General features: G+C 43.6%; 1 protein-coding gene across 2 annotated transcripts in view; it reads right to left on the bottom strand.

The window, feature by feature from the left end:
* The window catches only part of LOC126335453 (chaoptin-like), a 621,718-nt gene that overhangs the window by 73,548 nt on the left and 534,471 nt on the right, over window positions 1–13,699 (bottom strand). For both annotated transcript variants that reach the window (XM_049998743.1, XM_049998744.1), the window contains exon 9: window positions 6,463–6,742. In XM_049998743.1, coding sequence (XP_049854700.1) covers window positions 6,463–6,742 — 280 coding nt within the window. The remainder of the gene's footprint in view (window positions 1–6,462; window positions 6,743–13,699) is intronic.

The raw sequence follows: 13,699 nt of genomic DNA, 5'->3' as shown, positions 1-13,699 counted from the left end.
ACTGCACGATGTTGGGGCGTTAGCGGAAGACGGCCTAACGGTGTGCGGGACCGTAGCCTAGCTTCACGGAGACGGTTGCGAATGGTCCTCGCCGATACCCCAAGAGCAACAGTGTCCCTAATTTGCTGGGAAGTGGCGGTGCAGTCCCCTACGGCACTGCGTAGGATCCTACGGTCTTGGCGTGCATCCGTGCGTCGCTGCGGTCCGGTCCCAGGTCGACGGGCACGTGCACCTTCCGCCGACCACGGGCGACAACATCGATGTACTGTGGAGACCTCACGCCCCACGTGTTGAGCAATTCGGCGGTACGTCCACCCGGCCTCCCTCATGCCCACTATACGCCCTCGTCAAAGTCCGTCAACTGCACATACGGTTCACGTCCACGCTGTCGCGGCATGCTACCAGTGTTAAAGACTGCGATGGAGCTCCGTATGCCACGGCAAACTGGCTGACACTGAAGGCGGCGGTGCACAAATGCTGCGCAGCTAGCGCCATTCGACGGCCAACACCGCGGTTCCTGGTGTGTCCGCTGTGCCGTGCGTGTGATCATTGCTTGTACAGCCGTCTCGCAGTGTCCGGAGCAAGTATGGTGGGTCTGACACACCGGTGTCAATGTGTTCTTTTTTCCATTTCCAGGAGTGTAAATTAGCTACAGTTAATTGCAAAGTGTGGGAGAATATTACATTCTGGTAACAGAAATACAAACAAGAAGTTTACGCCAAGAAGACTGAAAAACACAGATTAGCAAAGGTAGATAAATGCTTTTTAGAGAATTTTGTCAGACGATGAAATAGTTTCGCCAGAGAAGTTTCCGAAATTTCTGAAGTACAACACTTAATAGACAGTAAAGTAAAATATAGGGATAGTTGGAAAACGACGTGCAGGAATGGAAGATTGAAGACATGTTATATAAACGAAGTGTACAAACATGTTTGCACAAAACAAATAAAAAAGGAAGATATATGCAAGGTTAGATAACCAGCATAGTAGTGAACGAAGTTAAATAGTTAAATAGATATGTGAGTACTGAAACTGTTTTGGGTTGTTTTTTTTCGGTAGCCTCTTAATAACTGATGTCGCCTGCCGTGAATTTCTATCTCGTTTCCATGTCTTCACCACAGTGTAGCACTTACAACCAACGTCCTCAATTATACTTCGATGACGAATAGCTATTCTTGGTGCGTCAGGATGGACCTTTACGTTCCTACGCTTCTCCGAAAAAGTGTGTGCTAGTCTTATTTGGGCAAACTGCAGTAATCGTGGTGGTCTGGTACTGAGGATATCCAACGCCATGTAGATCTGTATCTATCATCGCAGCTTATGACTAATTGCCCTTTACAGTACTTTCATGCTTCCCTGTCCTCAATTTTGGAGGTAAATGGATACTTAGTTATCACACAAGCAAGTGTGAACTATTTATGTTTCTCATGTTTATATTGGGGTTAAGACCATACAGATTTTTGAGGTTATCGTAATCTTTTGTGATGCTGTCATTCCCTGAGACGAATTCGGATAAGTTGCTCTGTCCCTCTGATTTAAATTATCCCCACTCTCATCTGACCTCATAAAATCCCAGTGTTTGGGGTATCGATAGCAATTTTCATTGATCCCAGTAAGTCTATAATTTTGCTGTTGAACCAAGAGGTTGAATGCCCAGCCCATCATGGATTATTGTCAAATGGTTGGTGGCTCTCAGCACATAAGATACAAGATTAGTCCATAGGTGTTACACCTTCTCGCCATGCATGATATTGCTTTTTATAGTAAGTAATTTGTTGCTGGTTTCATTGCAGTCTCTGTTAGCCGTGAGGAGTGTACAGAACGTATTCTGTTTTGACTTTACATTGTCTACAGTGTTGATCTATTGTACACCCTTAGCCAGTGTATACAACACCGTATTCACTGCTGTTCATGACGGTGATGCATGGAATGCACATATCTATTGATTTTAGTCAGCTCCTTTGAGTTGTGTGACCAAATGTACCTCCTGGCTGCACCTACACTTCAGTGTCGAGAAATGTCATTGTGCCGTTGTTCCCTTCTTCCACCATAAACTGTATACTTCGTTATTCTGCACTGAGATACTGGTGAAATTTGTAGAGTACTATTTCCCCATGTGGCCTGATGATATGAGTATCGTCAACATAGGATATAGCGTCAAATTTTATTTCACCAATGTGGAATCAATTGCTGATTCCTAAGACGCTTCCCTAATAATATCCATTGATAATGGTCAGAATAGATACAGTTTGAACTTGTGGAGCTTCGCTACTGGTAGTGTGAAAATCTACTCTCATCTGCTTAACCATTAGTTGCATTTTCGTTATGATCTTGACGGAAGGTACATCCTTTGAGATATATGTTTATATATGTTATCCTTTACCTCATCCTATGTTTTAATGACGTAGCCAAATGTGTATATTACTACACAGGCATTAACTTGTCTGCTTGAAACATATTGATAGCACTGTTATTTCTAGTTTGCCTTTCTCGTTTCAGCAGCTTATCTCGTATCTGCACGCTTACAGTTTCTTACCTCAGTTTCCCAACTCCTTCTGTGGGGCAAATGTCATAGAGAAACTTCCACATATCCCATTAAATCCTATTTCGAAATGAATTAATGTGCCACACAGACATTGAGTCCCTTGGCAAAACGACTATAGTGGCACCACTGAGATGTTCATTGGAAAGACTGACCACTGTTTGCAAGTTCCGCTAAGCACTGCTGCACACACATACTATGCTGTTCTACCCGCACTGGACATTGTGGGCGTAACTCTGCATCGCAAAATTAGGTCTCCCGTGATCCGTCAGAGATGGTCAGCATAATTCAATGTTGAATTATAGACAATACAGAACATGAGCACCCTTCTCCTTAAGTTATAGCATCAAATCATATTACAAGTTTAACCTGCCCTTCTTCTAAGCAACTATTGGGCAAACAATGAAAATACTATACAAAAGTAGTAAGATAATTTGTTCCTTTATTGTTTTACAGTTTGATAAAAGTCATTTGCTATAGAGGTTGAAACTATGGTCCCTATCTGAGTTGTGAGAAAACTGACTCCGCCAGATAAATTACACCAAATAACAAAGGCTATTTAGCACTATAACTCCATTAAACAACAACAAACGAGTCCCATAGCGACACTTTTGGATTGTGTTAACTTTATTTTTATCGAGAAGTAATCTATTACACTCACTATCATGAACGAAAGATCCTGAGAACCTACTAAATTACGAGCGTTCATTAGACGAGTACAGCAAAAAAAGGAGAGGTGAGAATTGCCACGATGGAGATCCAGGTTCAGAAATTGAAATAAAATCGGAAATTTAGTAAAAGAAGAGAGCAAATAATTAAGTATACAAGATACACAAGACCCATAGGCAAAGGAGGCCCAGGCAGCTATTACCTGGTACCGACATTTGCGCTAGGACATCAAGGAGTAAGGAGAGGAAACATGGTGTCAGCTCGGCGACTGGTGGCAGAGAGAGAGAGAGAGAGAGAGAAAGAGAGAGAGAGATAGAGAGAGAGAGAGAGCTGTTCTTAGTTCCATTTCCTATCTGCAACCTGCAGTGTCTCGCGGGATGCCCTCCGGCTATTGGCGTCTTCTGCAGGCAAGTTTAGCAGACTTACTTCGCCAGTAGTTTCTAACTGTGGAAATCACACTTGCCCCGGCAATATCAGGGCGAGATGCGAAGCAGCCATCCATTTGTAGATCACGACAGGGAGCAAAATAAAATTATAACAAATTGTCACATTTGGTACAAAGGGGTGGGTGCTTGTACAGGCACACGTGGAATATTATTCTTTTTCAATTCAAGATTTTTCCTATTAATGCGTAATTCAGGTTCTTATCGGGCGTCTAGCTGGTTTAAATTGTTGATCCCTCAGGAATATTTGGCAAGAAAGCTTACTGCCAACCTTAGGCGACTAACTGCTGATCCAGAGGAGCGTACTTTACAACTTTTACCTCTAGGTGTCCTGCGTAGAAGGGTCAGTCACCGGAAAAGAGCACTGCTATTACAAAACAGTTATTGGGAAGCAACAGTACACCTTGATATAACATTCGAGATGAGTTAAAGACGTGATTTTCTAATTTGTTTAGACCCATATCGCTGACATCGATTTGCAGTAGGATTTTGGAACATGTACTGTTTTCGAACGTAATAAGTTGTCTCGACGAAAACGACTTGTTGACAAATACCAAACACTGATTCAGAAATTATCATTCTTGTAAAACCCAAGTAGTTCTTAGAAAGTAATGAGTGCTATTGATCGGGGTTGTCAAATTAATTCCATGTTTTTAGATTTCCTGAAGACTTTTGAGACTGTACCTCACAATCGACTTCTAAACAAATTGCCTGCATATGGACTATGGTCGCAGTTGTGTGACTAGATTCGTGATGTCCTGTCAAGAAGATTACAGTTCGTAGCAACTGACAGAAAGTCATCGAGTAAAGCAGACGTAATATCTGGCATTTCCCAAGAAGGAATCTGCAAAGATGATGCTGTCATTTATCAAGTCATCAGATGTTCAATGCAAATTTTGCAAAACGGTTTAGATGAGATGTCTGAATTGTGCTAAAAGTGGCAATTAACTTTAAGTTATGAAAATAGTGACGTCATCCATATTAGTACCAAAAGGAATCGGCAATATTACCGTTACACGATAAATCATACGAATCTAAAGGCTATAGATCCGACGAAATACGGATGACAACTGCAAATATCAAGGTGGAACGATCACACAGATAATAATGTGAGTGAAGTAAACCCAACATTACGATTTATTGACAGAACACGGAGAAAATGCAACAGGTTTACTAAAGAGAGAGCTTACACTGCACTTGTATGTCCTCTTCTGGAGTGTGTGGCGTGGGACCCACATGAAATATTGATGGAAGATGTCAAAAAAGGGCCACTCGTTTTGTACTATGGCGAAATATGAGGAGAGAGTGCCACAGATATGGTACATGAACTGCGATGACAATCATTAAAACAAAGACGTTTTTCGCTGCAACAGAACCTTCTCATAATATTTCAGTCATCTGCTTTCTCCTAAAGGTGTGATTAGATTAGATTAGATTAGTTTTTCGTGCCTTAGATCCACACTGAGGAGAACCTCGTGGATGTGGAACATGTCACTTTTTTTAAGCTGAAATAACAATACCAATAGTATGAGTATATAAAATACATCATTTGTTTCTATTAAAAAAATTCGTCAATGAAGTAGAATGAGTTGGTCACTAGTAAGTCTTTCAGTCTTCTTTTAAACTGATCTTTATTTGTAACTACATTTTTTATATTTTCTGGCAAATTATTGAAGATGAGTGTTCCTGAGTAGTGGACCCCTTTTTGAACTAAAGTAATTGCTTTTAAGTCCTTGTGCACATCATTTTTGTTCCTGGCATTGTATGTATGAACTGAGCTGTTTGTTGGAAAAAGAGATATATTATTTAGGACAAATTTCATTAAGGAGTAAATATACTGAGAGGCAGTAGTTAGTATACCCAGTTCTTTGAAGAGGTTTCTACAGGACGTTCGTGAATTTACTCCACAAATACAAGGTATTACACGCTTTTGGACTGTGAAAACTTTTGTTTGACTTGAAGAGTAAGCCCAAAATATTATACCATATGACACTATGGGGTGAAAGTAGGCAAACTATGCAAACATTTTCATTTTTATGTCGCCTATGTCTGTTAACACTCGAATTGCAAATACAGATTTATTAAGGTGTTCCTGCAGTTCTGTGGTGTGCTCTCCCCAACTGAATTAATTATCAGGTTGTAATCCCAGGAATTTAAAACTGTCAACTTCTTCTATCTGCTCTTCTTCATATTTTATGCATATGCAGGGTGGAAACCTCTTACAGGTTCTGAATTGCATATAGTGAGTCTTTTCGCGGTTTAATGTCAGTAAGTTGGCTTTAAACCACTTATTAATATGCATGAAAATATCATTAGCAGATATTTCCAGAAGTACACTTGACATATTATTCATTGCAATACTTGTGTCATCTGCAAACAAAACGAACTCTGCTTCTGGCAATGTAATCGATGAGAGATCATTAATGTACACAAGAAAAGCAATGACCCTAAAATGGATCCTTGTGGGACACCACATGTAATTTCTTCCCATTCTGATGATGACTGATGACTTAATTCACTAGTCCCTTGCACTGACACCCTTTGTTTCCTGTTAGCGAGGTATGACTTGAAAATGTTCCATTGGCGCTCACCTAAATGGGATTACATAGTCATCATAGACATCAGAGATCGGGCAGAAAGATTTAAGTGTTCGGTGTTTCTGCAAGCTGTCCGAGAGTGTTATGGCAGGAAAATAGCTTGAAGGTTGTTCTTTGAACCTTCTGCCAGGCACTTATTGGTCAGTTGCTGATACAGATGCAGATGCAGAAAATCCAAAGAAATTACACATAGGAAACGGCACGAACTCACCCGTGGGTGCACGTCACTGATGTTGTTGGACGGCAGGTAGAGGAACTTGAGCTTCTTGAGGTGCGCTATGGCGCGGGGCACCTCCCGCAGCAGGTTGTGCTCGAGGTCGAGAGCCTCGAGCGAGTGCGCCAGCCCGCTGAAGGCGCGCTGGTCGATGTGTCGGCTGTGCAGCCGGTTCCTCGAGAGGAACAGCCGGCCCGCGCTCGTGCCGCGGAACGCCTGCGCCGGCAGCCCGCGCAGCAGGTTGCGGTCCAGGTTGAGATCGCGCACCTGCAGCGAGCTGCGCAATGTCCAACACAGCCCTCAGCTGCCTTCAGCCACAAAGTGAGCTCTAAGCTCAGCTAAGCACATTCATTGACACACTTGAGATGGGGGTTCCCTCATACCCAAGTGCATGCAGATTTCTAAATTCAGTGCAGTATGAGCAGCAATATCAGTTAATGTGGACAATTTAATCACTGAGAATTATGTACATAATTTTTATCAGCTGCAGAGCGCATTGTTAGTACGTCTCATAGCCTCTTGTTCTGCCAAATTTCCACCATAGGGCTAATCTAGCGAGGTGCTGCAGTATTTTATTACAGAGCAAACATTTGTTTCTTGATGAAGTATGCACTGCCTAGCCAAGAAAGTGAAGTGGGTTAGTCTTGCTCGTAAACGAAGTAGAACTGACGTTTCTGTAAACACTACCACACAGTTCCGTCACTTTTTACACGCTAAAATTATAGCATTAAACTGCTTCGTTTTCCTGCCTTCGCTTTACGAAACTACTGTGCTTGTATTCCATGACATCAGACTGTAAACGTAATTAGCCTTTGCATAACGTTTAATAAAGCATTTTTTCTGTCAATAAACTCAAGGAATGTTTAAATTAATAAGGGTTAATAGAATACACAACTAAGCTATGATGTTATAGTCCAGTCAATAAAATCTTAGAAGGTCAAATTTGGAAAAATTTTCCTGTAGCTGGCAATTTTTTTATAGTTGTAGGAGGCAGAGCCATCAACAACATACTAAAAATCCTGACTGCTGTCAGGTGCGTGAGGAAGAGGGGTGATTTATTGTGAAGTGTGCCTTTGAATTCTACTTTTGTACTTTCTTTTTAATAGCTCAGAAACTGCAACCCCCAATGGAAATGTACCCGAATAAAAAATTAGACTAAATTAAATCTCCTACAAAAAAAGTCCCGTTCATTTTTAGGACTAATAGTTTTGGCAAGGAGAATGACAATGTGCATGTGCTGTAGCTTAGATGGCTATTTTAGGCCAGTTTGAGATAGTTTCCCAACTCCATGGGCTACAAATGCCCGATATAGAGACCACTACCAAACGTTTTAAACAGTTATCGATTATCTCCTCTACATGTAAAACGAAACGGTCCGACTTTACCTCGCACAGCAAAAAAGTTATGACTAACAGTCACACTTTGAGGTATACCTCTTTCGAGGTATGTTTCGTCAAGCTTTTGAAGTTATTGTGAAATATTAGGCATGTTCAAATTACGTAAGTTACATTTGGCACACAGTGTAATACGCTATAGCAAACAAAATTTAAATAGAGCTAATATGGTGAATCTTCTTCTACACTGCTAAATATGGTCAAGCCATACCTCAACGATTCCTTTTGTATCTAGGAAGCATATATTTCTAGGGTGCTAGTCTGGAAAACAATTTTCTTCCAGAAATAGATTTCATATAGCATGTAAAGCTAAACTAAATACTTCCCAAAGTATTTACTAACGTAACTTCGATATTTTACACACGGTGTTAACATTTCTACTCTGTCATCGCTGAGGTCTACCACCTGTGATTGGAATGCAAGATTTAACATTGCTCACTCTTTGTTATTAATGTGAAAGGACACTTGTGTCCAAAATTAAAGCAATAAACGATAATTTGGCACGGTTACGTTTATTTTGCCACAAGACAGTATAAATAGGTGATAGCAGACTAGGTACAACGTAAAAAAACGGAACGTAAACAACTGCAACATGCAGAACTCTAGACGAAAAAGTCCTTCGTTTTCTCCAACTTAACAGAATTGGACACACATTCCTATTACAGGTTAAGGTACTCACCATGAGGTGTGACCACCTCCGGCGGCAATAGAGGCCTAACAACGACGGAACATGGTGTGAATAACATCAGGTTGAGGCAATACCGCCAATTCTCCCTGCTCGGAAGTCTTGAAGAGCAGTTGGTGGATGTCGCCGTGGTGCAGCCTGTCTCCCTGGTGCATCCCAGACATGCTCTATGTGAATCAAATCGAGAAAGCGACCAAGCCACGCCATGTGTGCAGTATCTTCAATTTCCAAGAAGAAATCAACCACGCGTGCTCTATGAGATCGAGCATTATTGTCCATCAGCACTAAGTTTGCGTCCACAGCACCACGTAACAGCCGTACATGTGGTCCCAAGACCTCGTCCCGGTGCCTGACAACAGTTAATCTTTTTCGACTCTCCCATACAGTTTCATGGAGAGGTGTTCGTAAGGTCAACATAATCCCTGCCCACGCCATTAGCAATCCGCCTCTATATTCGTCTGTTTCCACAATGTTCGGGCCTCGAAATCGTGTTCCACGTTCGCTTCAGATGCGAATTCGTCGAGAATCACTCTCAAGAATAAATCGGGATTGATCTGTGAAAATAACATTGGCCCACTGTTCGATTGTTCAGGTTGCATGTTGACGAACTGCACTCTAGACGGTCCCTTATGAGAAGTCGCGTCAGAGGCGCACATACAGCAGTTCCCCGACAGTAACGGCCACTCTGTCGAAGCCTTCTCTTAAGCGTTTGTTTCGATACAGCAATTCCAGTGGATAGATACTGCGAGTTAAATTGCCAGTTGTTGCGCAGAGCTAAAGCGATACCGTGGTGCCCTTACAGCCAAATAAAGGACATACCTTTCTGATGTCACAAGCGGTCGGCCCCACCCTGTTCGTCGTGATACAGATTCGGTCTCTATAACTTGTCACCACATCCGAGAAACAAGAGAAAGATTCACGTTAAGCCATCGGGCCACATGAGTCTGCGACTGTCCTGCTTCCATTCTTCCTGTGCCCGTCCACCGCCGAGAGACTGGTAGGTGTGTTCAAAATGGCTCTGAGCGCTACAGGACTTAACTTCTATGGTCATCAGTCCCTTAGAACTTAGAATTACTTAAACGTAACTAACCCAAGGGCATCACACCACACCCAGTCATCACGAGGCAGAGAAAATCCCTGACCCCGAGAACCGAACCCGGGAACCCAGGCTCGGGTATGCATGTTCCCTGCACCATGGTGTACTGTCTGTGTGCACAGCAACTGTGGGTGTGGGACTAACCGGCAAACACTACTTTGTGGGATACGTGTCCTGAAGTAACCGTTGGCGTGGTTTTCGGCTGGCCTAAATGCCGTCTTCTGTACAGAATACAGTCGTACGGACATCTGTTGACAGTTTGTACAATTATATCATGAACTAAACACAGGACGAGAAAACAAACGTTTGTTGCTTTAATTTTGGACACCAGTGTATATACTAGGATGGAATTTTCTTTTCAGGAGTAGGACAAAAGGGAAAGTGTAGGATTATGGTCAGTGGCATAAAATGGATAGTAAATCATTTACTAACATAACGTCTGCGTAAAATATATTCTTCAATGTTTCATATATGTTGTGGATCAGGATACTTTCAATTAAACTCTCCATTTCGTTTTATGATCAGCTTTACAGAATCTCCAGAAACTAAACATCGGCTGGAAATGGCTGCTGGCTGCCATAATATTATTGTATAGAGTACTTTCTTTAGCCGTTCCCTGAAGTGCTCCACGTTATTATAACCATAAATGGCTGCGTGGGCCGGTGCAGCCGAGCGATTCTAGGTGCTTCAGTCTGGAACCGCGTGACCGCTACGGTCGCAGATTCGAATCCTGCCTCGGGCATGGATGTGTGTGATGTCCTCAGGTTAGTTAGGTTTAAGTAATTCTAAGTTCTAGCGGACTAATGACCTTAGATGTTAAGTCCCATAGTGCTCAGAGTCAGCTGCGTATCTGAAATATTTTGCTATTAACAGGGCCACAGACGGGGAATATACTTGATCCTGCCATTTAACCTATCCACTCGAAGGTGGAAACTGTAATTTTCCAATGTTCAATAGTGTGTGATTTCCTAAGGGACCTAACCGTTGAGGTCATCGGTACCTAGGCGTACACACTACTTAAACTAAGTAACTTGTGGAAAGAACAACACACAGACTCAAGCCCGAGGGAGAACTCGAACCTCCAGTGGGAGGGGTCGCGCAATCCGTGACACTAAAGAACATTGAAATGGACATAGCCTATGGATATTTTTAAATATATATATACCATTTATATGTAACGTAGAAGGGGGAAACGTTGTTTCAAAAAACCCGAAAAGTGCTTGTCCAATTTCCTTCACATTTCTACACTATAGTGAACATACAGAATGATGCAGACCATATCCACTCCTGGAAATGGAAAAAGAACACATTGACATCGGTGTGTCAGACCCACCATACTTGCTCCGGACACTGCGAGAGGACTGTACAAGCAATGATCACACGCACGGCACAGCGGACACACCAGGAACCGCGGTGTTGGCCGTCGAATGGCGCTAGCTGCGCAGCATTTGTGCACCGCCGCCGTCAGTGTCAGCCAGTTTGCCGTGGCATACGGAGCTCCATCGCAGTCTTTAACACTGGTAGCATGCCGCGACAGCGTGGACATGAACCGTATGTGCAGTTGACGGACTTTGAGCGAGGGCGTATAGTGGGCATGCGGGAGGCCGGGTGGACGTACCGCCGAATTGCTCAACACGTGGAGCGTGAGGTCTCCACAGGACATCGATGTTGTCGCCAGTGGTCGGCGGAAGGTACACGTGCCCGTCGACCTGGGATCGGACCGGAGCGACGCACGGATGCACGCCAAGACCGTAGGATCCAACGCAGTGCCGTAGGGGAACGCACCGCCACTTCCCAGCAAATTAGGGACACTGTTGCTCCTGGGGTATCGGCGAGGACCATTCGCAACCGTCTCCATGAAGCTGGGCTACGGTCCCGCACACCGTTAGGCCGTCTTCCGCTCACGCCCCAACATCGTGCAGCCCGCCTCCAGTGGCGCCGCGACAGGCGTGAATGGAGGGACGAATGGAGACGTGTCGTCTTCAGCGATGAGAGTCGGTTCTCCCTTGGTGCCAATGATGGTCGTATGCGTGTTTGGCGCCATGCAGGTAAGCGCCACAATCAGGACTACATACGACTGAGGCACACAGGGCCAACACCCGGCATCATGGTGTGGGGAGCGATGTCCTACACTGGCCGTACACGTTTGGTGATCGTCGAATGGACACTGAATAGCGCACGGTACATCCAAACCGTCATCGAACCCATCGTTCTACCATTCCTAGACCGGCAAGGGAACTTGCTGTTCCAACAGGACAATGCACGTCCGCATGTATCCCGTGCCACCCAACGTGCTCTAGAAGGTGTAAGTCAACTACCCTGGCCAGCAAGATCTCCGGATCTGTCCCCCATTGAGCATGTTTGGGACTGGATGAAGCGTCGTCTCACGCGGTGTGCACGTCCAGCACGATCGCTGGTCCAACTGAGGCGCCAGGTGAAAATGGCATGGCAAGCCGTTCCACAGGACTACATCCAGCATCTCTACGATCGTCTCCATGGGAGAGTAGCAGCCTGCATTGCTGCGAAAGGTGGATATACACTGTACTAGTGCCGACATTGTGCATGCTCTGTTGCCTGTGTCTATGTGCCTGTGGTTCTGTCAGTGTAATTATGTAATGTATCTGACCCCAGGAATGTGTCAATAAAGTTTCCCCTTCCTGGGACAATGAATTCACGGTGTTCTTATTTCAATTTCCGGGAGTGTATTACGGAATCAAAAGTTTCAGTACCCATAAGTGCGGCTCAAGATCACAGAGAGAGGGGAGACGAGTAAATAGGGAAGAGGATACGAAATGGGCATAAAGAGTGGAAGGAGGAGACTGACAGAGAGAGGGGGAGAAGGAGATGGACAGAGAGACAGTGAAGAAGGAGATGGATAGAGGGAAAGTGGAGAAGAAGATGGATAGGGAGAGATGGAGAAGGAGAAGGGAGAGATGGAGCAGGAGTTGGGCAGAGAGAGGAGTGTATGACGAGATGGTCGAGTGGGGTGATGGAGAGATAGATTGGGGAGGAGACAGACTAAGGGATGGGAGAGCAGGGAATGGGCAAAGAGAGGCAGGAGAAGGAAGACATACGTCCAATGCACGTACATGGTTAGCAATTGTGAATTTTGGTTGGTTCACTAGTAGTTTATCTGTGCTCGGAAAACGTGTCAGTTATGAAGGGATTAATTCAATAGTGGTACAAGTCCATTACCTCCATTTTTATGTCTATAATGCTTCTGAAATTAATGAGCAAAACAAACAGAAAGGAAGGTTCATCTCTAGCAAGAAGCCATATGCTTCAATATTTCTGGTATCTCTACTGCATATTTTTCACGGCTCATTTAACTTTACGACTCTATACCTCAATATAAACCGAAATGGACTTTTACCATTATTGAAATAAGCCCTTCATATGTAGTTTTATAGTGGATGGGAACAAGATGGCGCAGAAATCAGAGGTATTACGTTTCACCAATGCAGTGGCTGAAGTGTTTGTGATATTTTGATAGTGACGATATCACATCTAGTGATATCTTCATAATATGGTCACTTCATTATTAATTATAAGATTACACTTAAACATCCATTACACATGAATCTTCAGGGTTTGTTTGAATTTTTTCCTGGGATAGTTGCTTTTCTTTTGTCTAATCATGTAGTTGCTGATATTCTGCTGTCACCCGTGTTCAGCTGAGTGGACTAATGCTTGCAAGTCGTTACGACAGGAGGCTATCATGTTTGGTGATGAGAGCGGCGTGTCCGTTGAATAGCAGAATTGAGAATCTCTGACAGTTCTCTAGGTGTGCACTAACCCACTATTCCAGTTGTTCAGAGGGGCTGATGATGGAACTGTCACCCTAATCCTGATGTTCAGGCCAGTATCAGATTGGTCTTAGGACGGGTACCTACCATATTTTGGTGGTGTGGGTAACTTATGTTTTGAATGACGCTAGTAAGGTATTCTGACAGCTCAACAGGTGTAGACTGTAATGGTACTTGAATTACGTAACCATTACGGCACCTCACCTCAACTTCTCGATACCAGCAATATTCTACTGTGTTTCTGTGAAATTGT

This window comes from Schistocerca gregaria, chromosome 2 (assembly GCF_023897955.1).
Source record: "Schistocerca gregaria isolate iqSchGreg1 chromosome 2, iqSchGreg1.2, whole genome shotgun sequence".
Taxonomy (NCBI): Eukaryota; Metazoa; Arthropoda; class Insecta; order Orthoptera; family Acrididae; genus Schistocerca; species Schistocerca gregaria.
The sequence above is the reverse complement of the archived record's forward strand: the minus strand, read 5'-3'. Positions and strand labels throughout refer to the sequence as shown.